Source organism: Mauremys mutica, chromosome 6, assembly GCF_020497125.1.
Source record: "Mauremys mutica isolate MM-2020 ecotype Southern chromosome 6, ASM2049712v1, whole genome shotgun sequence".
Classification (NCBI taxonomy): Eukaryota; Metazoa; Chordata; order Testudines; family Geoemydidae; genus Mauremys; species Mauremys mutica.
Genome location: NC_059077.1, coordinates 9,328,657 through 9,355,912, shown reverse-complemented (window position 1 = coordinate 9,355,912; position 27,256 = coordinate 9,328,657). Strand labels below are relative to the sequence as shown.

Genomic DNA, 27,256 nt, shown 5'->3' with positions numbered 1-27,256 from the left:
TGGTGCCCCAGGACTGGAGCTCCAACATGTTAGGCACTATACAGGCTCAATGGAATACCTCCTCTGACACCATTAAGTGTTTTGAGGTCCATGAGCAGAATATTTTTACCACCAATTGGATAACTGGGTTTTTAAATACTGTGAGAGCCCATAGCAAGTTTGATGAGTGCTGATAAGAATGTTGATTACAAATTAAACCAAATGAATAAATCTGAGAGCCGAGCTAACTACACTTGTCCTAATATTAAGTCTAGCTGATTTTACGCTCTGCTTAACAATTATGTTTCTACCTGCCTTATGCAACATATACTTTGTTTCTATTTTAGATCACTGAAACTGGTTATATGCTGGGACAACTACTGTCAAGTCATTGCTTAGTTTGTAATGAAAGAGGTGCCAGGGTTCAAGCAATTTTTTTACATTCAGAACTGATACAGCAAGCCCAGAGGTGCCGGGGCTATGAACTACCAAGCCTAGCGGCGTCAGGGCTCAACCCCAGCAAGCCCTGGCACAAATTAAGCAATGTGTCAGGCACCCCAAAGAGAAATAAATTAATTTAACAGCATGGGAGATGAAAGGAGGTGACAACGAGCCGATTCAAAAATGGAGCTACAATTCCATTCCCAAGACAAAACTATGTGAAAGTTGACAAAGGTGCACATGGATATGAAGGACAATGTGCAGAGGATTGTATGACCTAGCTACATTTCTAGATCAAAGAGCATGTTTTGAGTAGATAGGGATATCGAAATTTGGTAGCCATAGAAGAACTAATCAAAACGGTCTCTTCTCGATGTAGAAAATTAACTACAGGAAACTGCACAATCCATTAGATAATCTGCTGTCGTGGGCTGTCTCTTCAAATTGATTCAAGAGCTCGCTACATCAAGCGAATTTTCCATCAAGCTTGTGTGCTAAACTAATTTACAAATTCATAACAAAATTTGAAATACATTCAGTATCCAGATAAATTCCTGGGTTTCAAAAGGGCTATAATCTTAATAAATCCTACAGCTAACCAGAAGCCATTTCCAAAGCTCTCTTACTCTTGCAGCAGTGATTGCTAGTGGGATAGCCTTTTTTAAGGCTACAAATTTAGATCTTACTACAGAGGAAATGAAGTCTGACAGCTTCTCGTGTGTATTTTCAAAGATTATGTACTCAACAAGCAAAGGGGAAAAGGAAAAATGCAAAGAAATTCATTAAAATGTGCCTTTATCTCATCTTTCTTTGCAAAGGAAAGTACTACATGGTATCTCTAACTTCTTGAGAGGCAGGCCCAAAGGCCTGATGATATATGCCTCAGTAGATCAGTAGATGATGCATGCACAAGAAACAGTTTTAGTCATCTATGCACAAAAGTGAAAAAGTACAGGAATGATTCTAGCATCACAGTAATAGGACTGTGATGCCTGAGTTTCAAGGATTACTGAATTTTTCTATTGATTGTTTTAAGCTCATGCTGCGTCTGGTTAGCTGAAAAATGTAACTGATCAGCAGCCAAAAGGATTTATGGCTATGCCAGATCAAACTGTAGCTGTGACATTTTGATTTTGTCACTGAGAAATTGAGATGTCTGAAAGGAAAAGAAAGAATAAATTAGCTGATTTTGCGGTCAGAAAGCAAGAGTGTTTTGAGAGAGCTTGACAGCCTGTTGACTGAATGAGTTAGGAAGAAGAAAGTTTGTTCCAAGTTTCAGAATGCAATGTACTTGTATTCTCTAGTGATACAAACTGCATACAATCTTGTATGTATGAAAAGATTTGGGGTTTTATGTAATTGGCAAAACGCAAAAGCTTCAGTAATGACTGTGAAATGAACCACACATTTAAGCGAGTGAAGCTAGACTAAGTTATTTCGACTTAAATAAGTAAGAATGTTTGACCAGACCAAATATTTAATGTCTATTCCCAGTAATAACACTTGTAGTTCCTTACCTTCAGAAAAGGAGTCCATTATATTTTTAGTTTAAACAAACAATCTAGGCTATGACAAAGAAAAAGAGTGTATGCTGTCATGCTCACCATGTGTTGTAGTAAATCATGCTTCTGTTTGATTTATATTTTTAAATGTAAATATTGTATGCGAGAGGGAAGACAAGGATATATTTAGCTAGGATGGACTTACAACTGGTAGCACTGTCAGAATAAGTCAAAATTTTGGCACATCATTTTGGACAGTGTATTTTAATTCACCCCTTTCATTTCCAACTATTATGTTCTATTCACAGCATATTAGTATTAGTTACAGCAAACTTCTTATAACCATTTTCAATCAATGACATACAGAATTATAAAACATGGTGTAGTGAGGCGACCTGGCTCCCAGCTGCCCCAGAGAGAGACGAGCCCTTACAGACGCCAAAGTGGACGGAGTCACTGGAGCCTGCGCCTGGCCCTCAGAGGTCAAGGCGCAGGGCAGGAAGTATAAAAGCCCGGCCCCAGGGCTCGGAAGCGGCCTGGCCCCCGGAAAGGCCAGATGCTGATGCCCTAGCTCCCGCTGGAGAGACTCCTGCCGCCTGCGACCGACCCGAGGACTGGCCATACCCGCGGGGACTGGACGCCGACCAGACGCTGGAAGAGCCCCTAAGCCGACCGGTACAAAGGGACCCCGAGGAGCTGCCCAGTTTACCCCTCGCTCAGTATCCCGAGGAGCCCATGGTGTGGGACGCTGTGGAAGACGTCGCTGAGACAGAGGTACCGGTAGAGGAGGAGGTCGGAAGTAGCCCGGGGGCAGCCGACCCTAGTCTGGCTGCAGCACACCCAGAGCCAATGTCAGTGTGTTGCGGCCAGGATCCCCACCGACACAGCAGCAGGCTGCCTGCCGCTGTTAGGGCCCCGGGCTGGGAGGCAGAGGAGTGGGCGGGCCTGCGTCCCCCCTGCCACCCCACTCACGGGTGGCAGTCTCCCCCTCACCCCGACGCTCAGGCCCAGGAGCCTGGGCTTAACTTACTGAACTGTTTGCTCAGCCCCTGCCTGAGGGCCTGAGCTCCTGGCTGTTCGCTGCCCCACCAGGCTAATACACCGGTGCACTGGACTCATGTAGGGAGGCGGCCTGGCTCCCAGCCGCCCTAGAGAGGGGCGAACCCCAACAGCGGACGTTTACAAGGGGTACATTCTTAGTGCAGTGATTTAAGTGCAAAACAATCATCTGGACAAGGTGTCACAACTCTAGGTCATTCATAAGGGGGAAAGAGACAAAAAATCATAACAATCCAAAACTGAATTACATTTTTTTCTTCCAATTGAATGACACTTGTAGACCATAAAGTTAGAATTTAAAATTTTATTTTTTGATCACTGCATTAATGCAAATATAATGCACTCACTTTATCTAGAGACGTATGCTTACACGTTATTGTATAAAGCTAGTGACTGCCATCCTTAAACTAGTTACCCTATGCAACTGCACACTGTGTAATCCTCATCCCTTCTTTTGTTTATTTTAACACATTATTGCATCTCAAATTTAGATATTAAGTTCCACAGGGCAAGGACTATCTTTTATTCTATGTCTCTATAGCTCCTTGCACAGCTGGACCCTGATGTCAAATGTGGGGACCCTAATACAAATAATACAAAGTAAGTTTTGACATACCAGTATAAGTAGTTAGCCAGTGTGGAATTCTTGCAGGCTCGGGATATCAAGAAAGTGCAAAGGTCTTGCTGGAATAGATTAAAAAGAGTAAAGAAGTTATACAATACAACCTCAAAAGCTACGAACACCAGAGTTACAGACTGACCAGTCAACTGGACACCAAGTGAAACCAGAAATAACCAATCAGGCAGCAGCAGAGACCTCCCCCCCCCCCACCCCCAAAAACAAAACAAAAACCCCAAGTACTCTGTGTCTGTATTGTATCTTAAAGGTAGGCACATCCGGGCTGCCTGTCCCCATCCCAGCCATGGGGCAGCCACTTACAGCTAGGAGGTGAAGACGTTGGCGCTGCCAGCCCAGGCAGATGGAACCAGCAGAGCAGGAGCAGCACTGGGTTCGGTGCCACTTTCACCGCTCCCCCTCCCCCGGCCAGGACGGGGAGGGGCTGTTTTCACCCCTCCTGCCCCATCCAGGAGCGGAACGAGATGTTTTCACCCTCTTTCCCCCAACTGGGAGGGGGAGGGAATTAAAAACTCAGTCCAACCCAGGGAAAGAAGCTGCCTGCAAGGAAGCTGCCAGGGCTGAGGAGGGAGCTTCTGCTAGAGCAGGGGTGGGCAAACTTTTGGCCGAGGGCCACATCTGGGTATGGAAATTGTATGGTGGCCCATTAATGCTCACGAAATTGGCTGTTATGGTACGGGAGGGGGTGAGGGTTCTGGGGTGCAGGAGGGTGGGACCAAGGGGTTCGGAGGGTGGAGTGGGATCAGGGCTGGGGCAGGGGATTGGGGCGCTGGAGGGGTCTAGGCAGGTTCCAGGCAGCGCTTACCTCAAGCAGCTCCCGGAAACAGCAGCATGTCCCTCCTCCGGCTCCTATGCAGAGGCACGGACAGGTGGCTCTGCGCGCAGCCCTGTCCTCAGGCGCCGCCCCTGCAACTCCCATTGGCCGTGGTTGCTGGCCAATGGGAGTTGAGGGGGCAGTGCTTGGGACGGGGGCAGTGTGCGGAGTCCCATATGCCCCTATGCCTAGGAACTGGAGGGGCGGGGGGGGCGGATATGCTGCTGCTTCTGGGAGCCACGCGGAACCATGGCACATGTGGAGTGGGACAAACCCCGGACCCCACTCCCCGGCAGGAGCTCGAGGGCCGGATTACAATGTCTGAAGGGCCAGATGTGGCCCCCGGGCTGTAGTTTGCTCACCCCTGTGCTACAGCCTAGCCTGCTGGAGCAGGAGCCTGAACTGTGCTTTGTTCATAGTTATGGACATTTCAGAGTTACGAACAACCTCCATTCCCAAGGTGCCCATAACTGTGAGGTTCTACTGTAACTGGTAACATACCATTCTACTATACAGAAACTACAGAAGCATGAGGACTGTAGACAGACATGAAGCTACAGAGAAAACTGTTCCTCAAGAGTCACCGAAAGTAGCCTTTGGTGAAGCCTATTTGTTTGTTTGGTCAAAAAACTAAGTGTGATCTACCCCAAATTAAAAATTAAATAGGAAATTAACTTTTTTTTTTAAATCACATTAAGTTATGTTATACAGAAATTAAATGTCCACTAACATTCATTAAGTCTACCAATACATCAAAAGACAAAAGCAAATAATGTTCTTTAATTATACATTTTACATGTGAAATTTTGCACATCTCCAGCCTTAGACCGGGAAATGCAAGAATCGGGTAATATGTATCTAACTATCGTATCTTGTTCACATTTTCTAGCATGATCACTACCTAAGTGGTGTCTGGTGACTCGCTGTTGGAAGGTAGCTGATTACCCACCTGGATGCAAAAGGTCAGAGCAGCTCGCTAGAGAGGACCAAAAGTCAGGGCTGAGCAGCCCTCTGATGAACTATGGCAGCAGCCAACCCCAAGAAAAGGCTTGGGCTGAATTTTGTCTTGCTTCATTTGGGATTTATTTTGTGACTAAAACTAAACCCCAGGAAGTAAACTGCACGGTCTTTGAGTGTAGCAAGGTGAATGCTCTCAGACTAATAATACACCAGACAGTTATACTGGCTTCAGTTCAGTCATCAGTTCATCTCCCCATCTTTATCCAACATCTACTACAAAGAGAAGGGCCAAATCTTCTACTGGTGTAAATTAGGATAGTAATGCTGACATCAATGGAGTTAGGCCATTCATACCAGTTGAGGATCTGGTCCAGGAGTGCACAGTTTTTGATGTGTGTGCTATATAGATAAAAGATATGTATAAAATGAATATATACACACTAATTAGAATATATGTAGGCACATTCAAGTTACCTTGAATGTAATATTATATGCTCACTATGTTTTTCTACATTCATTTTTATCTTTACCAAAAGATACTGATCTTTGTGCTTAACAGAAATATACATAATGCAACATTAACCTATTACTATTAGTGTGACTGCATTCATAAACAACTTAGATATAAACATTAAGAAAAAACATCAGTATTTTCTTAATAAAGTAATCTTTATATTTAGTTCACTTGAACATTTCTTCTTAACATATTTATGTTCCCAGGGCAAGAGTAAAAACTAAATTCTTGCCTTTTGGACTATGCAACAATGTACTTTCAGGAAGAGTTAAACATCATAACAAGTTTAGTGAACTTCTTATATTTAGCTTATTAGTCAAATTCTATGGGATAAAGACCACTATAAAACAAATACCCATTCAGTTATCATGTTGGATACTTCTTAGTTAATAACTCTAACATGTTTTACTTACTTCAAGGTTTTCACTCTCTGCAGACTCCTTTGTTTTAGAAGTAGGAGGTGGGGAGGATACAGGAGGAAGGGGACTCGCTATGATCTGGGAACTGTAAAGTAAAGAAATAAAACCACGTGTTTTACAGTTAGGATTTGGGATCACATTAACAGTAAAAAAAATACAATTGTGTACATTCCATTTGCAATGGATATTAACTAGATGGTACTCCATTGTTGTAGGTTTCCCAATTAGCCAAATAGGCTCGACAGCTAACAATAGTGGCAACGTTAATTCCTCCAGAAAATCTAAGCTTAGTTATAATGTGGTTGTAAAAAGAATTAAGCATGAAAACTTCAAGCATGTGAATGATCAGAGCCTGTTTCAAGGAAGATGGTGTAAGGTGCTTCAGTGGTAAATCTCTCTCACTATGCCTATTAGGAGCAGGCCACATCATCAACATGGAGTCTTGATCAGCTCAGGTTTTTGCTTTGAGGGACTTCCTTTCAAAGCATTACAGGGCTGGCCTCAAATCAAATTCATGTCAATCTCACCGGAAGAGGTGAGATGCATTCTTCATGTTCCCAGTGCATTGTGAGATATTTGCAAGCAAATCTGATTTTAGTCTGCACCTGGTTTTAGTCTGAGGCAGTAGATTTTAGCCTTTCAGTGACACTGCTCTGCCACACAGATTATTTGAAGCCAGGGAAGTGGTCTGCCTTCCTTCCTCCTTTGGGGCTCTGAAAACACCCTCTCAAGAGTAGGATATCAAAAAGAATCACTGAATTTAAATGCTTACGTTAGTACTGAAATGACTACAAGGTACCTTAAGCACAGGCACTAAGTGCCATAGATAAAGTTTTCAAAAACATCTAAGTCATCTAACACTTAGAAGCTTCAGTCCCATTTTCAAAAGTGACTTGGGCACTTAAGTTCCTTTGGTGCTTTTGAAAATATAACTCCAAGAGAATTGGGCTTAAGCATTTAACAACTTGAATCTGGCTGGAAGGGCAGGAACGCTGTGAGGGATACCTGACAATGCTTTATATCAGTTGAGATATAAGGATTGGAGCAGCAACTGGACAAGCACACCTGTGAGGACCTGCTTTGGCAACTACAGTCAAGATGGAACCAATTGGAAGATTTAATGTGCATGATTTAAACTTAGAGGCTTGTGCATGACTGCTGGCAATGGGACTACCTCATGCTCCACCCAATACTACTGCTCTAAGGACTAAAGTATTTCAGGAGCTTAGGGAGTTCTGTGTGTCTAAGGAGTTGAAATGCAGGAGTGAAAAATCTTGGTGGATGATATATTTAAAGAAAGGCTTTTTCTCTAGGGCAACTAGGTAGGGATCTTGGGCAACAGAGGCTGTCCTTCTGTGAAGGACTAAGAAAATATCATATGTGATGAATAATCTCACAGTAATTTTCCTGTATTGCAGGGAACAGGCATTCACAGGCCTCAGTACTTCCTTGCCTTCTATTTCTGTTTTCATAACAAATGGGTATCCAGGACCTTTGCAAACTTAAATTTTTAGACCAAGTATCATCACAACACAAAATTTTGTGCTAGATACCCTCAGATGACTGGGTTCTTGCTAGCCAGCCACATACATATTTTAAGCAAACCCAACCTATTTCCAAAAGAAACTTTTTCTACCAAAAATTGCCCAGTTCAATTACAAGCTAGATTTAAAGTCAAAGAACCAAACAATTACTTTAATGTCTCAGGAATGGCAATATGAGACTTTCAACCAAAATGACCGCATAGCAGCCTCAGAGCTTTAAGTCTTCAACATGGTAGTGACTGGAAGCATCATGAAGGTCTCATAAATAAAGCAAGAGTAGCAACCTTGCAATATAAACTTAGTATATGCCAGTGACAAAACTGCAGCATGCCTGCAAGAGAGAATCAGTATTTTACTGCTGATGCCAATATTCCTTGTTTCTTTCCTTCTCGAAGCAAAAGCACCTTACCTGTCTATTTCTGCAGCATTCGTTCCTGATGATGCCATACTCTCGGACATTGAACCCTGACTGTCCCTCTTATTTGGCTCTAATCCATTCTTTATGTCATCAAAATTTTCATATTTCAAGGCCTGGACCAACTGCAACAGGTACATCAACAAATCCTTGGAAGGAGGTAATACAGAGGGAGAAAAAAAAGATACATTGAGAAATGAGCTGTTGGATGCTCAGCACTTTTGAGAATTACATCATTTATTCACAAACCTAAATCAGGGTTTAGTGATCAGTAAAGAAATGGAAGCAGGAACTGAGTAATGGCTAGTGGAGGGTAGAAAGAGTGGCCGTGAATATAACTTGGCACACAGGAAGTTTCTATTTCTTGCACTGTTTTCATTATTAAAAAGCCATATTAGCAATTTAAATACACATCTCAGGGTGTATATTTCTGTTTTAGAGTGGCTAGTGTTAGTCTTCCTCATACCTTATTGTAATCAACTTCCACTATCCATTTAATGTAGCCATATTGGTCTTATTTAATGAAAATTGGTTAAACTATTCACTTTAATGTGTTTGACTTCCATCTGTAAAAGTTGGACAGAGCCTGGGACGTGGCTATCTAATGCTGCCTCTTCCCTTATGCACCATCATAAAAGCTAAAACCAACAAAGCAATAACAGTCCCTAGATTTGAATTCTTAAGACAGGGTTTTTAATTAATTACCACCTAAGGAATTTCCCCCCTCTGATGGTCTACCAGAACCTGTTTCATGATCTTCAGTGCATGGTGCAAGGAATGTCTTTTTGGTCAAGAATATTATGGGGGGTATGACTGAGGCAGTCAGTCTTACTGTGGGTGGGGTGCTAACTAGGGGGCAATTAGTGTTCCCTATTGTGAGCTGGTCAGTTTTATGGGCTGCTTTTAAGAAAATGTGTTATGCATCCAGAAGGCACTATCATGAGTGCATAAAATTCCCTATTATAAAAACAGGAGGCAGATGTAATATGAATATTAAAACCTAGATAAAAGATTAGATTCCATTAAGTTTCCACCACTTAATGAGTGTTTTTACATGGGTTTTCAAAAAGAAATCCCCCTCTATCTCAAATGTTTTATCTCATTTCTAGCTAACAGAATATCTTTCTGTGCCTTCTTCCTCAAAGGAATGCAATGTCAGGACATACCTGCTATTTACAAAACAGATTGCTAAAAGTATCTGGTTTACTATTCAACAATGGAGCAGTTAATTTTGAAGTGAACAGGTTAGCATCAAAACTGATCTCTTGGGTTGTGGGGAGAAAATATGATTGTTTCAGTCTGCATGGCTGAAGACATCTAATACAGAGTATTGATTTGCTTTGTGAGTTTTGCTTAATAAAGCTAGAAGTTTTATTCTCTCTAAAAATGGAAACATACATTGAACAGCTTCACAGTCAACCTTTTATTATCTTTCATAATTACCTTTCTATAAAAGGTAATAAATATTCAGGTAGTAGCAAACATTATGGAAACTGTACATTTCTCCGTGTACTACTTTAGGTCCTTTGATTTTCTCATAGGTGAAAGTAAAGTACACACACGGAACAATAGAGTCCTTTAATACCTCATCATCTGCCTGCTGCAACCTGGCAACAGCATACCGCCGTACTGTTGGATTGGTGAAATGAGATGACAACAGTTCCAGAGAATCTTCTACATCCATTGGCTTCCATTTCCCCAGTAACTCCAGTGCCTGCTTTGCCTCCTGGGGTAGGTCCCAGTTGACACATTTCAAGAACTTTGTCAAAGCCTAAACAAAGAAGATGAGAAAAACTGACGATTCCTAAGCAATTACAGAAATCAATGAACTGGAATATTTAAAGAGTTAGATATTTTAGTGTAAGTCAAGACAAGACATACGGCCGGATTCTTACTGCAATTATAATAGCATAAACTGGGGGAACACAATTGAAGTGAATGGCAATATTCTGGACAACTAAACTTGAGTGACCACACACCAGTGTGAATCAGATCTGTGTTCTATTCCCAGTTATGCTACTGACTTGCTGTATGATATTGACCAAAGAACTTAATCTGACTATGCATTATTGCCCCCAAATCTATAAAATGGGGTGATAATTCTCGCCTACTTTGTGGGGGTGTTGTGAGGATTAATTCTTCATTTTTTGTAAGGTCCTCTGAAGTTAGATTAAAGTGCTACAGTGCAAGAGAATTACATCTTCTGTAGCAGCAATCTCAAATTCACAATTTATTCTCCTCCCAATTAATGCACTCAGTTATCACTAGAGACTATGGGGTTTACAAGCACACCAAAGGGGAAAATAAACCCTTAAAATCTGCATCAATCATGGGGGAGTTTGTCAGGGGAAAACCTTTGCAAGGTTTTACAGGTCTTGTTGTTATGTTAAATAGACCTCTCTTTCTGCTTGATACTGCAACTTGAATGAAAAAACAATTGTTTGCTTTTTTAATATATCAGCCTTACTGTTATCTAGAATACTAATAATTAGGGCTGTTGATTAATCGCAGCTAACTCATGTGATTAACTGAAAAAAATTAATCATGATTAATCGCAGTTAAACAATAGAATACCAATTGAAATTTATTAAATATTTTTGGATGTTTTTCTACATTTTCAAATAAATTGATTTCAATTGCAACACAGAATACAAAGTGTACACTGCTCACTCTATATTACTTTTGATTACAAATATCTGCATTGTAAAAATGACAAAAGAAATAGTATTTTTCAGTTCACATCATACAAGTACTGTAGTGCAATCTCTATTGTGAAAGTGCAACTTACAAATGTATATATATTTTTGTTATATAACTGCAATCCATAACAAAAGAATGTAAAACTGCAGAGCCTATAAGTCCACTCAGCCCTACTTCTTGTTCAGCCAATCACTCAGACAAAACAAGTTTCTTTACATTTATGGGTAATAATGCTGCCCACTTCTTATTTACAATTTCACCTGAAAGTGAGAACAGGCGTTCACGTGGAACTTTTGTAGCCAGCATTGCAAGGTAATTACATGCCAGATATGCTAAACATTCATATGCCTCTTCATGCGTCAAACACCATTCCAGAGGACATACTTCCATGTTAGTGATGCTTGTTTAAAAAAAATGTGTTAATTAAATTTGTGACTGAACTCTGAGGAGAAGAATTGTATGTCTCCTGGCTCCTTGGTTTTACCCGCATTCTGCCATATATTTTGTGTTATGGTAGTCTCGGATGACAACCCAGAATATGTTGTTTCATTTAAAAACACTTTCACTGCAGATTTGACAAAACACTTTCACTGCAGATTTGACAAAACACTTTCACTGCAGATTTGACAAAACACAAAGAAGATTCCAATATCCAATTTCTAAAGACAGCTACATCACTAAACCCAAGGTTTAAGAATCTGAACTGCCTTCCAAAGTCTGAGAGGGACGAGATGCGGGGCATGCTTTCAGAAGTCTTAAAAGAGCAACACTCTGATGCAGAAACTACACAACCCGAATCACCAAAAAAGAAAATCAACCATTCTGTTGGTGGCATCTGACTCAGATGATGAATATGAACATGCATTGGTCCACACTGCTTTGGATCATTATCGAGCAGAATCCATCATCAGCATGGATGCATGTCCTCTGGAATGGTAGTTGAAGCATGAAGGGATATATGAATCTTTAGCACATCTGGCATGAAAATATCTTGCAAGACATGGATTTGGGCATTTTATTTTATTTTGCTTGGTGACTTACTTTGTTCTGGCTTTTACTACTTGGAACCACTTAAATCCTACTTTCTGTATTTAATAAAATCACTTTTTACTTATTAAAAAAAACAAACTCAGCTGCAACAATGCCATGTAAATGCCTGTTCTCGCTTTCAGGTGACATTGTAAAGAAGTTGTAGGCAGCATTATTGCCTGCAAATGTAAACAAACTTGTTTGTCTGAGCGACTGGCTGAACAAGAAGTACCTCTAGGCTCTAAAGTTTTACATTGCTTTATTTTTGAATGCAGGGTTTTTTGTACATAATTCTGCATTTCTAAGTTCAACTTTCATGATAAAGAGATCGCACTACAGCACTTGTATTAGGTGAATTGAAAAATACTATTTATTTTGTTTTTTACAGTGCTAATATTTGTAATCAAAAATATAAAGTGAGCACTGCACACTTCGTATTCTGCATTGTAATTGAAATGAATATATTTGAAAATGTAGAAAACATCCCAAAATCTTTAAATTGGTATTCTATTGTTTAACAGCACAATTAATCATGCAATTAATTTTTTTAATTGCACAATTAATCATGATACATTTTTTAATTGCTTGACAGCCCTACTAAGAATGTTCTTTTTCAGTTACTTAATATCCCTATGTTCCAGATCACATTGAGTGCTAGATTGTACCCTTTGCTTAAGGCACAAAGAAGGAACTTAGTTCTGGTAGTTCTTGATAACAGTACACAAGCAGTATGCAGTGTCACCTCCGAGGTATCAGTTTCCCCCCAAGCCACCACAAGCAAGCTTCTCCAAAAGTAATCCCATGATCTCTGGGACACCTTTTCCCCAAAGGCCTGTGGGAAATACTTCAATGAGACAATGTTGACTCAATCACCTGTCTCTTCCATTATACAAAATGCCTGTTCCCAAGGAGAAATGATGGTGTCGGGTGGCAGCAACCAGCAAGGCAGCTATAGAGATTTGGCAAACCAAGGACAACACTGCTATCTTTTTTTTTACTTTTGAAACAGTCTTTTCATGTCAAGAGTCATTAACAGAATACTGGCCAGACTCAAAGTACCGGCAACAAGCTGTTAAGAATTACTCAATGTATGGAGCTGAATGGGGAGAAGAGAGCTCAGCAAAGCACATACTTAAATGCTTTGCTGAATCAGGAATTTAGATCCTTTGCTAGAGGTCACCCAAAAATATAAACAAGTTAAGACTACGGCCTCAGCCTGGTTTATAGCTGAATACCTACCACTAAAATAACTGGTCATTTTAAACTGTTACTTATTTTAACATAGTCCAGCTACAATTTTCTGGGACCTGATGTAAGGCAAAACAGAAAGATATCAGTTAGAGCTAATGCAATACTATTCATTAAATAATCACTGAACAATACACTTTTGTGTGTGTGTGTGGGGGGGAGACATCATTTGACCATCTAGCTCTAATTCACTTTCCAGTAACCTAGCCTATTATCTAGAAGGCATGCAGCTTGTGATTTGTGCTATGTTTGCAGAAGTTAAACAATTTTCTTTGGTGGATTAATCCTGGCAGGCTTGGCAGAAGAGCATTTTAAAGGAACTCACTAGAGATTTTGAGCTACAAGTTTTAAAAGTATTGGCCAATAGGATTTAAAAAATATGGTCACTAGTCTTTACCAGCATAGCTGTTCCATTAATGTAAAATATCTCGACTAAATATACTTTGTCGGCTCAGAGATTCACAACTCTGAAGAGGCAGACACTTAAAAAGGCAGTTGCACTAATGAAACATGAAGATACATTACTCAGCAACAATGTACAGTGACCAGTATATATTTAATCCATTTAACCTTACCTTTTCTTGATTAGTAAGATAGTATCTGAACTTCCAAACTAGATCCTGTTCCTCATATGTCAGTTGCTTTGTTGGTGGATAACTCACTATGATCTATTAAAAAATTTCCAGATAATAGTTTGTAATACAAATTATACATATTGATCTTGTAAAGAAGTTGAGAGAATTTAGTGTGTCATACACCATACTGACCACATAGTAGAATGAAGGCCTTTGTCTATCCATAAGCAGAACAGAATGGACAATTTCCCCATACTATACAAGTGATGCTCTTCAACCCTGATCTTAGATGAACCACCCGTAGAGATCAGGGTATCCATAGACCTATCACTCCTTGGCCCTGCTGCTGAGACTGCCAAAAATGCCAATTAGTATGTGATATGGATTCCTTTGCACTCAGGAGTGTAGTAAGTCTTTGGCCTGGTCTACACTGCGAGTTTATATTGAATTTAGCAGCGTTAAATCGCATTAACCCTGCACCCGTCCACACAACAAAGCCCTTTATATTGATATAAAGGGCTCTTAATACCGATATCTGTACTCCTCCCCGACGAGGGGAGTAGCGCTGAAATCGGTATTGCCATTTCGGATTAGGGTTAGTGTGGCCACAATTCCACAGTATTGGCCTCCGGGAGCTATCCTACATTGCACCATTGTGACCGCTCTGGACAGCAATCTGAACTCGGATGCACTGGCCAGGTAGACAGGAAAAGCCCCACAAACTTTTGAATTTCATTTCCTATTTGCCCAGCGTGGAGCGCCAATCAGCACAGATGACCAAGCAGTCCCAGAATCAAAAAAAGAGCTCCAGCATGGACCGTACGGGAGATACTGAAACTGATCTCTGTATAGGGAGATGAATCTGTTCTATCAGAATTCCGTTCCAAAAGACGAAATGCCAAAGCATTTGAAAAAATCTCCAAGGCTATGTGTTGAGGCCACAACAGGGACTCAACACAGTGCTCCGTGAAACTTAAGGAACTGAGACAAGTGTAACAGAAAGCCAAAGAATCAAATGGACCCTCACGGAGGGAGGGAGGGGGGACTGAGGACACTAGCTATCCCACAGTTCCCGCACTCTCCGAAAACTATTTGCATTCTTAGCTGAGCTCCCAATGCCTGAAGGGTCAAAAACATTATCGCAGGTGGTTCAGGGTATATGTCGTCAGCCCCGCCGTGAAAGAAAAGGGAAAAAAATCGTTTCTAGCCTTTTTTTCCAATGTCACCATATGTCTATTGGATGCTGCTCGCAGACGCGGTGCTGCAGCACTACACAGCAGCATTCCCTTCCCTTTCTGATGGCAGACGGTACAATATGACTGGTATCCGTCATCATCATCCCGTGAGTGCTCCTGGCTGGCCTCAGTGAGGTCGGCCGGGAGCGCCTGGGCAAAAATGGGAATGACTCCCGGTCATTCCCTTCTTTAAGCTTTGTCTCCTGGAGATTCTGTCCTGCCTGAAATATCATAGCAGCTGGAAGCTGCGCTCCCCCACCCCCCGTTTATCTCTGCTTGCAGAGGCAATAAAGTCAGTGTTGTTTCTTCATGCATTCTTTATTACTTCATCACACAAATCGGGGGATAACTGCCACAGTAGCCCAGGAGGGGTGGGGGAGGAGGGAAGCAACGGGTGGGGTTGTTGCAGGGGCACCCCCTAGAATGGCATGCAGCTCATCATTTCTGCGGGATGGCTGGGGCTCTGACCCGGAACGGCTGTTTGCCTCTCTGGTTCTTTAGTAGACTTGCCTGATATTCTAGGCAGGACTTACTCTCCCTTTAGACAAAACTTAAAGAAGGGAATGACCTGGGGAGTCACTCTCATTTTTGTCCATGCGCCCCCGGCCAACCTCACCGAGGCCAGCCAGGAGCACCCATGACAGCAGCAGACGGTACAATATGACTGGTAACCGTCTCTGCTAACTTGCAAAGGCAAGGGGATGCTGCTGTGTAGCACTGCAGTACCGTGTCTGTCAGCAGCATCCAGTAGACATACGGTGACAGTGAAAAAAGGCTAAACGGGCTCCATGGTTGCCGTGCTATGGCGTCTGCCAGGGCAATCCAGAGAAAAGGGCGCAAAATGATTATCTGCCGTTGCTTTCACGGAGGAGGGATTGACTGACGACATTTACCCAGAATCACCCGCGACACTGTTTTTGCCCCATCATACATTGTGATCTCAACCCAGAATTCCAATGGGTGGGGGAGACTGCAGGAACTATGGGATAGCTATCCACAGTGCAATGCTCTGGAAATCGACACTAGCCTCGGTACATGGACGCACACCGCCGAATTAATGTGCTTAGTGTGGCGGCGTGCACTCGACTTTATACAATCTGTTTCCAAATACTGGTTTCTGTAAAATCAGAATAATCCCATAGTGCAGACATACCCTAACTCATCTCAAAGTAACCAGATGGGAATGACTTTGGCTGTTCATGAGCTGGGCCAGACAACTACTCACCTCCAAGTGAGTTCTCTTATTGACAACACATAATTTCACATTAACGAGAAATCACATATCTATTGTATTCCTTTCAAACTTGGCGTCAGACATTGAATAAAGTCATTTAGCAAAAGTGAATCTGTATACTTACAGACACCAAAGACTCAAATGAAAGTTATAAACTTACATTAAGCTGATCTCGAGTAGCTGCATTAGGCTTGAGATCATGATCAGAGGGCCCACTTCTTAAACTTCGAGCAAGTTTGTGATGTTTGCTCTCTACTAAATTCTCCTAAAAATACACAAAATAAAAGTCAGCGGTTATAAATATTTAACTCCACTGAAAAGAGTCTTGAAACGCAACTGTCTAGCAGAGACTCACCAACATCCTGAATAATGTATTACATGCTTAAGTATTCATATCTAAAAACTACTCTGTCTTCTGGATTCACTGCTTAAAGTGCATGTACTTTCCACAGTGAGCAGTTTGTGGAATAAGACAATACCATCATTTTAGACTTAAAATGCAATTTTATAACCATTTCTCACCTTTGGGTGAACGGTTGTCATCAAGGCATTTGTTCAAAATGAAAGTTATTTACACAGCACCTAAACATGCTAAGGCACTAAAGATGCTAGACATTTTATGGCCAAGCACCATTCCAAAGAGCTTACAGTCTAAAGGCTCTGCATACATTACATGTTTTTAACCCCAGAGTTTATTGTTAATACTGGTTCAGCTGAAGCCATAATAGAAACAGTAGAAGCAACAGTGTGAACAAGATTTCAGCTGCCAACATCATTTTCAGCACTGTGTCAATTGGACTACCTGACAGCAGTGTTAGATGGCATGGTGCTGACACAAGGGCTCCTGAAGTTGCTAATACCCACCCAGCTGAACTGGCATTCACAATAATGGAATTGTTTTCTAGAACTGCATTTAGGCAATAAATACAACGAGGACAACAGAAGGAAGTGGAGCAAGAAAGGGATTCACATAAGCAAAGTACCTGGGGCAATATTTAACTTGCCTCTCCTCAGTTTCAATATTTTTCCCTTCCTCTGCTCCCTCTTGCCTTATATCTCCCATCTCCTTTACTAAGGTAATAATCACCCTCCTTTCTCATCTGTCTCCAAATTGCCTCCTCTTCCCTTACAACAGAAGTGTTAACAGTGTAACTTCCCCCACCACCCCTGCCATAAATGAAGGTTGGTTACTTGTAACTGGAGTTTGTCAAGTTGGATTCTGCATATTGATACTCCCAGGACTTATGCCAACCTGCACAGCAGGATGATAGAATCTTCTGGGAGTCGTGCCTATCAGAGTGCCCATGTGCCACTCCCCATCGCTCTATCGTGTTCTGAGGTTGTGGGTATAAAAGGGTTGTGGCAGCAGTTGCCACCTCGGTCCCTCCCATTGATAAAGCAGAACATCAAGATATTGAAATTTGGACTCTGCAGGAGTGGGGAAGATACGCAGGGAGCACGAACATGCAGAGTTTATCTCGAAGAACTTCAGTTACAAGTAACCCAACTTCACTTCTTCGCATGTCCTCTGCATATTTCCACTCATGGGATAGTTTAGCAAGCAGTACAGTAAATTGGCTATAGGGGTTCAAAGTTGTAGTTAAAGACTGGAGTACCGCTCTACCAAACAGAGTATCAGCCCTGGATGCCAGATCCAATGCATAATGTTTTGCAAAAGCATGAACCCACCTTCAAGCAGCAGCTTTGCATGTATCAAAAAGGGGAAAAATATTCTATCCAGGTAATATGCTAGTGCTCTCTTAGCAGCTAACGAATGTAATCTGGTCTTCCCTTTACCTGAATGAGGCTTTGGAAAGAATATTGGTAGACTGATAGTTTGATTTACACAAAACTCCAAAATCACCTTAGAATTTAGGAATTTAGGAGCCGGTCTAAGAACCACTTTGTCTTTATAAAAACTGGTATAAGGGGACTGCCATCAATGCATGAAGTTCACTTTTTAGTCTTCTATGAGAAAGTAACAGCTATTATAAAAGCTGTCCTCACTGAGAGACAAAGAGCAGCTCACTAGAGGTTCAAATGGTTGAGCCACAAGTTGAGTTAAAACTAAATTCAGATTCCATGGTGGGACCAGGTTCCATGCTGAGGGGATCCAGGTTGAATTGGCCTCTTAAAAAGCTTTTTACCAATGTACATGAAAAAATAGATTTTCCATTAACATGAGTATGATGCACAGTTATTGCTGCTACATGGGCCTTACTGGAGGGCAAAGACAATCCTATTACTTTTAAGTGTAACAAATATTCGAAAATAAGTTGTATGGGAGCTGAAATTGGTCAACACTTCTTTCAGTTGCCCATAAAACAAATCTTTTACACTTGGACTTGTAACTTTTCAATTTGACAGCTTTCGGGAATTAATTATATCTTGTTGCACCTCAACCGAACACGATCTTTCTGACTCTATCCAAGGCATATTACCCATGCTGCCGGATGTAACAATCAGAGATCTGGATGGAAGACCTGGGACAGCAGGTCTGTTGATAACAGAAGCATCTTGTAGTTGCTGTTGGATGAATGGAATAACTCGGTGTACCACTCCTGCCTTGGCCCTGCTGGAGCAATGAGAATTACCCTGGCTCAATCCTGCCTTATCTTTTTTCAGGCTCTGGTGATAAGTGAAAATGGGAGCAATGCATATATTAAACGCATCCCTCAATGACAGACTGCCTGAGCCAGCTCTTGAGCAAAAAAACGGGGACATTTTGAATTGAATCTTGTCGCAAAGAGACCTATGACCAGAAATCCCCAAAGGCTGAAAACATCCTGAGTAACAGAATTCTTTAGAGACCATTTGTGCATCTGCAACAAATCTTTGCCCAGTTGATCAGCAATCACACTGTGTTGCCCCACTATGTGTGGGGCAATTGGGTATATATTTTACTGGATATACCAGTCTAAAAGTTTTATTGCCTTTTTGCATAGTTGAGAAAATCGAGCGCCTCCTTGTTTGTTCAAATACTACACTGCCAAAACATTGCCCATGGCCACTTGAATTACCTCATTCCAGACCTGTGAAAGAAACACTTTGAGACCCAGGTGGATTGACCTCAGTGCCAGTACATTTATATGTAATTGGAATTCTCTGTAGGTCCAAAGACCTCAAATAAACATGTTGCAAAGTTGTACCCCTCCCTCCCTACACTATCTTTGTGGAATCTGTAATTATTAACAACAAAGAAGGAGCTGGGTTGAACAAAATTCCCTTGAGGACATTCTGTGGTTTCAACCACCACATTAAGGGAAGATACACTTTCCTCGGAACAGTGAGTATTTTTGGCATACAGTCCATAACGGGATTGAAGTTCTTTAGGATCCAGTGCTGAAGATGCCTCATTCTGAGCCTGGCATACAGAGTCACATATGTTGTGGATAACATCAGTCTTGACACAGTGAACCAAAAACCTACATTCTGAGAGGGATGTTGAAGGAGTCTGTGCCATTTATGATTAAAAACCTCTCTTCTGGAAGGAAAGCTCTTCCTTTTATAGAGTCAAGAATTGCACCATTGAATGGAATCTTTTGTGATGGGGGAAAAGAGACTTTTTCCATTTAGGAACAACCAGGAGTCCGGTAGCACCTAAAAGACTAACAGATTTATTTGGGCATAAGGTTTCGTGGGTAAAAAAAAACCCACTTCTTCAGTTGCATCTAAAGAAGTGGGTTTTTTTACCCACAAAAGCTTATGCCCAAATAAATCCGTTAGTCCTTAAGGTGCCACTGGACTCCTCGTTGTTTTTGTGGACACAGACTAACATGGCTACTCCTTCGATACTTTCCATTTATGAGAAGACCTAGGGTTCCGAACACAGAATGAATAATCTGAATGGCCTTCCTTAAATCTTCGGAGGGAGCCTTCAGGAACCAATCATCTAAGTAAGGGAAGATGAAAACTCCTTGCCTTCTCAAATACACTGTTATTGGAGCCAGGCATTTTGTAAAAATTCTGGGTCCAGTGGAAAGGCCAAAGGGTAAGACACTGTACTAGAAATGGTGAACCAATAGAAAAACATAGGTACATGTGATGCAGAAGTCTTAGTGAAATATGAAAGTACGGACCTAACAGAGACAGGTTCACATCACTGCTGTGGGTGGAAGGAACTGAGGCAGCAATGAGAGCCATGCCCCTTTTATACCCACACCCTCAGAGTATGCTCAAGTGCTAGGGTGGGGGTGAAGCTGCAGGGGCATCCTAACGGGCACTGCTATCAGGAGATTCTAAGGTCCTGCTGAACCGGTCAGCACAAGTCTCATGAATGGGAATATGCAGAGGACACTTGATGAACTAAAAATATTTGACCATCCCACCAAGCCTAATAACAAACTGATAAATTAAAAATCTCACTATTATTTCTCAACTAGATTTACTCAATACTTACACTGGCAGTAGCCACAACTTTGTGCTGCAATTAAACTTACTTAAGACCATAGCAGATACAATTGTCAAGAGTTTTTCTCCACCACTTGTAAGAACTTCACAGCACCCCACAATGAAGTTTTGTTATGATCTGGATTGTACTGCACAGAAAATTACTCACCATAGACAGCTGGGGATCTGGAACCTTAACAATCTCAGAGCTTGTTAAAATTGGAGATGACTCATCACCATCCTGGATAGCAACATAATTGAAAGGCACAATAAATGTCTCACAAGTTATAATGAACAATGTGTCTTGTCATAATTTACTATTTTCCATATTCAAGAGAAAATAAAGCAATTAAATTTTCAATGCATAACCAACAAAAAGCATAAAGGATAAGAAAATATAGAAAGGAATTTTTCTAGTTAATTTTTGACAAAGTTGAGAAGATAGAAGGAAATAGGAGACCGAAGGATAAACTCCATCTATTTATGTGACAAATTTAGAGATCAGTATAATTTTTAAAACTTCATCAGCATTAGCATTTTAGTGAAGAAAAAAATGGATGGAAATTTTCACTGCTATGATGTATCTGTTATGGAGGTGCTTAGAGGGCCCCATTGTGTGGACAAACAATTTTCAAAAGCTGTAGCCAAAACACTTATGGACAAAATTTAAATGTCCCATCATGAAAATATGGGTTTACTGATTTGGAGTATTTGCTGGAGTTGAGGGAAAATGAACACACAGAGACACAACCTATACTGAGGGTTCAGTATAGAGTGCAACACAGACCACCATTTTGGGAAGCATCTTTTTAGAAATTGCAGAATGGCACAAAGTTATCTGCTTCTAGTTTGAACTGGGAATTATAAGGAATCTGCTTCCCCTCCTTACCAGTCCGAGCATTTTTTTTTTATTATTATTATTTTTTTTACACTATAGCTAGCAGTTTTGTGGATGATACATGAGGCAGACTAATATATAGCTCACTTTTCTGTGCATATATTGATTCTACAGTGCTGACTATAGCAAAAGCTTGGTTTTGTTCCAGTAAATTAAGTATACATTGGAGGAAATTTTTAGGCAGACGAAGCTAATAAATGCAATAATACGGTAATGTTTTTACAGACAATTCTGATCACACACACAAAAGTAAACAATACTTTTTAAACTAAGTAAGATGCATATAATATGTGGATGGTGTTAAGCTCAGCCTGTGAATAAATGCATGACTATTTTTCATATTAGGTAATTTAAGATTTTGAATTTTTAAAAATTCAAGTAAAAGAAAAAGGACAATCCTCTTCAGTTCTGCTCAATTCAATTACAAAATTAAATAATAAATTACATAAATGGTGACTTTAGTGTTAATTAAGATGTATGGTGCTACAGTATATATTTATTATTTCTATTACAGGAGCACCTGCTTGGGAGTGACAACCAAGGATCAATGGCCCCACTGTGCCGGGCACTATACAGACAAGGAGCAAAGATGATCTGTCCCTGTATGTGAGAGCTTACCATCTAGGTGTTAGACAGGCAGCAGCAGGCAGATGCGGAAAAATGAGTAGTGGGGGAGAGGTTTAGTATAAAAGCAGAACCACTTATCTAACCACTACCGCCACCCTTCCATCCCCCCATGCCCACTTTAACCATGGCTAATCCTATGTTACGAGTTTTCCCCCAAAAACATCTAAAAACATACAATAAACTCATCTGGGGATTGTGCGTTATGACGTTTTTCCCTTTAGCATTTTCTATTTGTTCAGTTTATCATAATGCATTTAATAATAAATATTTAGTACTTAGTATATCTCCAAATTGCTGTACAAACATTAGTTCGTTAATCTTAACAATACCCCACAAGATAGGTAGGTATCCTCATTTTATTGATGGGTAATGTGAGGTTCAGGGTACATCTATATTTGATCTAGGAGATATGATTCCTAGCTTGCACGGAAGTACCTCAGGGGGTCAGGCGGGATTATACTCAGAGCTGCTACTCATGTCACTGTGGACACCCTGCTATTTTCAGGCACTAGCTGAAGCCTAGTATGAAAGTTAGGAATCACACCTCTCAGCTCAAATGTAGGTGTACCCTCAGTGACTTGACCGAGACCACACAAAGAATTAGTAACAGTTAGGATAAAGACTCAAGAGTTCCAGAATATTTTTAAAAAATAATTAATTTAAAAAGCAAGCACACACATACACCACACTTACTGAGCCATTTGCTTCCATGAGAACAGAGTTAGACCAATGCTGAGAGCTCTAGAAAATCCTACCCACTGTCATCGTCTTCTGACTTAAGATAGTATTTTTTAAATGTGAACATTTTGTGGTGGTCTGAGGAGAACATGTATCACATTAAAATAAGAAACTGAAATTTTCTGGACCTCAGATTAGCGTAGTAGTTGCTAAATTCAGCCCTGGACTATTTAGAAGTACCTGTTAGGGACCAGTGAGCTAGTACTTCGCCGAGCTAATTTAGAAATGGATAATTTTTTTTACTGGTTAATTGGGCATCATTTTCTCCAGTGGTGTAAACCATTCTTTTGTACACCTGCCAGGTCACAAGGTATTGGTTCTTAACAACAAAAAAATATTCTGGCTGCTGTCTTGCTTTTTATCCACTAATTAAATTGTGACTTTAATCAGCCTTATTCTGGAGAATGCCAGAACTAGAAATCAATATTTCATATCTTTTAGATAGTAGAAAACATTAATGGGAGATTTTCAAAGGCCCCAAGGGGAGAGAGGTACCCCAACACCACTGATCAAGTGGAAGTTGCGAGCCTAACGCCCATTTGTACTTTTGAAAAATCTCCCCCTTCATCTACAACCACAAATCATAAATTTAGGTGAGAAAAAGGCAATACAATCATTAAGGTCTGACTTCCCTTGCATCCCAAGGCTAAAAAAGAAAAATCTTATACCAATAGAAAAAAGAAACAATGAACTTCTTAAAGCTTTATAACAGCGGCAAGCTTATAAAAACCTAAAATACTAAGAATTGACTTTGATATAGCAGTCAACTGTTCCAAGGTCTAGTGCTCAACTAGTGATTTGAAAGCCAAGAATTCACTTTTTTTTAAGATTTCATCTGTATTTTTTCAGCTTTGAATATTTTAGTTAAAAACAAAAAAGTGAAGTGTTTCTGTCACCATGCTGTTCTGTTACAGTGAAAAAATCAAATTTTAAAAAAAAAGCAAAAACTTTACTTAACAGGTCAGCCCACCGATTTTTCTAGATTGCACATAAAAAGTTGAACGTGAAACCAGAATGACCTATTTTTGCTTACTTTAGTTATTCAGCTCAAATGAAGGAAACTGTCTTTACAATTTCATTATGTTTTAGCACAAAAAACCCTTAAACTGTAACAAGAATTTGCAAGTTGGTTGAATTCTATCATTGCTCTCGTGGGCCAAATTCTCTCATTAAAGACAGAATAGCCGTATTTCAGAATAGGCTACGAAATACCCTGGAGACAGACAGACAATGACATCAGTCAACAGAATAAGCATGTTGGCAGTTTTACCCACCTTTCAAATGGACAGGGAATGTGCAACTCTGACCCCTCTATTTCACTCAAAGAACATCAATATCTATTAGAGTGTCCCTGACTGTGTAACCTCAATAATTCACGCCAACAATTGTTTACCTGCTAATTTGCCATGGAGGTCTCAAACAAATGTGAGGCCAAACCCAGCAGTGTATTGTCGCCTAGGCTGACAAATTTGCAGGGACGGCAAATTTACAATAGCAGCATTTTTGTAATTGCGGCATCAGTTACGCCGCGATTCTACCAATCATAGCGCGTATTATAGAATCATAGAATGTCAGGGTTGGAAGGGACCTCAGGAGGTCATCTAGTCCAACCCCCTGCTCAAAGCAGGACCAATCCCCAGGATTGAGCTGACAACCTTGGGTTTAGCAGGCCAATGCAGTATTGAAACCACAGCGCGACACCATTTAGTAAACATACTCGCGAGAATCCTAAACGTTAATAATATGACCGGAAGGAAGAAATTAAGCAGTTCTCAGTTTTGGATCCATGCACGTTCCCGCGCTATAAGTGAAATCGTGCTATACAGATACACGTTCAAGCGAGGGTCCACTGTACTTGTAATTTTATTTATAATAAAACTTATAAGTGTTCAATTATTGTAATGATATTTAGATTCATTTTAGTTCAAACAAATTTGTAAAAAAAACTAAACCAAGTTCATATGGGGTTGGGGGCGGCAAAATCATTAATCCGCCACTGGCCAAACCTCATAAGAATACAGAGTTAGTTTTGAGTTTGGTTTAATTAAATATTTTATAGCATACTATTAAAGATACTCCACTATATTCCAAAAATGACATTTTTACAAATGTAAGACCTCACTACCACTCTCTGCTATTTATTCTTTGATGAAAGGTGGAGAGAGACTGCCAGTTTTGCAGATTATAGTGTGTTACGGTAAAGTGAAGTGTTGCTCAAACAAGGTTCTGCTGTACCTCTTTGAAATTACAGTATTTATCCGTTTCTAAAACACTAACAAATAGGAGGTTCTATTGATCTCACACTATGGGATTAGTTAAACCAGGGTTCCAAGCTGTACCAGCAGGATACAACTATCTGTATCCAGAACCTAGATAGACACACAGGCAAGGCTTCAGAGACTGATAAAACCTTATTTTTTTTTAACACTGGGAAAGATATTCTAATGAGAATATCCTTTAAATGGATCTGGCTCTGCAACTGCCCTATTTACCCAATACAAGGCTGGTTTCACTTAAACCCCATACGAAAATACATGTTCATGAAAAATGCTGGAGTTCATTTACCCATAGAGATGAGATGAGATGAGATATTTGCATTTTGGAATTCACACAGTGATATTTCCAGAATGAGTGATGTTTGCCTAAAAGGGAAATCGGAAGTTGTGTTCTTGCTACCTGCAGACTGACATTCCTCACATTTTAAATACTGCATTACAATTAAGTTGATAGAGAATACAGAAGGGGCCACTGTCACTTCATTTTATGTATAGTAATTGAGTGTTGAGTCACAGAATCTCAGATTCTATCAGCAGCTGTTTAACAGGCTGGTTCTCTGTCACAACACCAAAAAACAAATCTATCAACACAACTGTGACAAGTAATTTTCACTTAGACTATCACTCAGAGACAGGTGACAACCTACCCTAGTTCCATTACATTCTATATGCTGGATAGGTGATCTTTATATTTTAAGTGGAAGCATAACAAACTTGAGAAGACAGGCAATTAATTTATGGATTGTTTTCTGCTGTTTCCAGAAAAGTGGTCCTGAATTTGTATGAAGTAGCTTTTTTAACAAGTCCTTCAAATTGTGGCTTTTTCTACTTTTAAGCTCTGCAGTTACCCACCTAATTATCTTATGATGCTTAGTAAGCCAGCTTTATACCTTGATTATATTCCTTCTTCATGCTTCTAAGAATACTTCCGGCTTGTTTGAAGAGCTATGCAGAGAAAAGTAATTCCGTTTCGTAGAGGATTTCAGTTTCAAAATTTGGTTTCGGTCCAATTCAGAATGAAAATGCAAAGAACTTCATTGAAATCAAATTGTTTCCAGGAGCCATTTTTATTTCAAACTGGCAAATTTCAATGAAAAAATGTGTCACTGGAATTTTTCTGACTACTTTTACTTGTTTGGTTCAAAACCAAGCGTTCTCTCTCCCAAGAGCAAATAAAATATATGCAACACGTTAAGACAGCACAAATTCAGTTCCCACTACAATCAAACGTGCATGTAGGGGGCAAAACACAGGCATGTTCCATAACCATCCTTCCACTCTGAAAGTGCATCATTCAAATGCAACAGCAGCACTTCAAAAATCGTAGACAAAGGGAGCACCAGAAAAGTGGACATTATGATACAACATCTGTATAACACAACACTTTATAATTGTAATATCCAGCCTATATGAGCAAATGTTTGTTATGAACCTTCCGATCATATCTTTTCTACAGACCACGGGGAACAAGATATTAAAAGTGATGTGACTATATTAGATAAGCGAACACAAATATACTGCAATCAGACAGTCTCCAACAAAAACACTTACCTGAGAAAAAATTACATCAAGGTAGGAGAGTTGGATGGTTTTGTGGCTAAAGCATATGAAAATCTGAAGATCCAGATTCTCATCCCAGCTTTTCAAACCGCAATGTAGTCTTGGAAAATTCACTTAACCTCTTACCTTCATCTTCCCATTTGTAAAATAGGGATAAGAATACTTATTTACCTTGCAAGTTATTTGGGGGAGTTTGTTAATGTTTGTAAAGTGGCCTGAGATCCTTAGAAGCAAGATGCTACATAAACGCAAAATATTATATAATACTGAGGAAAGCAGAGATTTCATTTATTTGTTATTGTCATGAAAACCTATTAAAAAAGTATCAAAATGTGTTTTTAGAACATAAAGAATATTGGGGAAATAAATTTCCATTATTTGCTCAGATAAATGAGACTGCCTATTGGCACAGCTCTTGTGCAAAGTTTTGATAAGCCAAGCCTGTATTAAGTCTACCAATGAA

At 40.3% G+C, this 27,256-nt stretch overlaps 1 protein-coding gene across 1 annotated transcript in view; it reads right to left on the bottom strand.

Moving 5' to 3' along the window:
* Positions 1 to 27,256, bottom strand: part of PIK3C3 (phosphatidylinositol 3-kinase catalytic subunit type 3) — a 134,991-nt gene that overhangs the window by 79,609 nt on the left and 28,126 nt on the right. The window contains exons 7-13 of the mRNA XM_045021739.1: positions 20,864 to 20,935; positions 16,466 to 16,570; positions 13,837 to 13,929; positions 9,870 to 10,055; positions 8,279 to 8,433; positions 6,320 to 6,410; positions 3,598 to 3,665 (exon numbers count right to left, since the gene is read on the bottom strand). Coding sequence (XP_044877674.1) covers positions 3,598 to 3,665; positions 6,320 to 6,410; positions 8,279 to 8,433; positions 9,870 to 10,055; positions 13,837 to 13,929; positions 16,466 to 16,570; positions 20,864 to 20,935 — 770 coding nt within the window. The remainder of the gene's footprint in view (positions 1 to 3,597; positions 3,666 to 6,319; positions 6,411 to 8,278; positions 8,434 to 9,869; positions 10,056 to 13,836; positions 13,930 to 16,465; positions 16,571 to 20,863; positions 20,936 to 27,256) is intronic.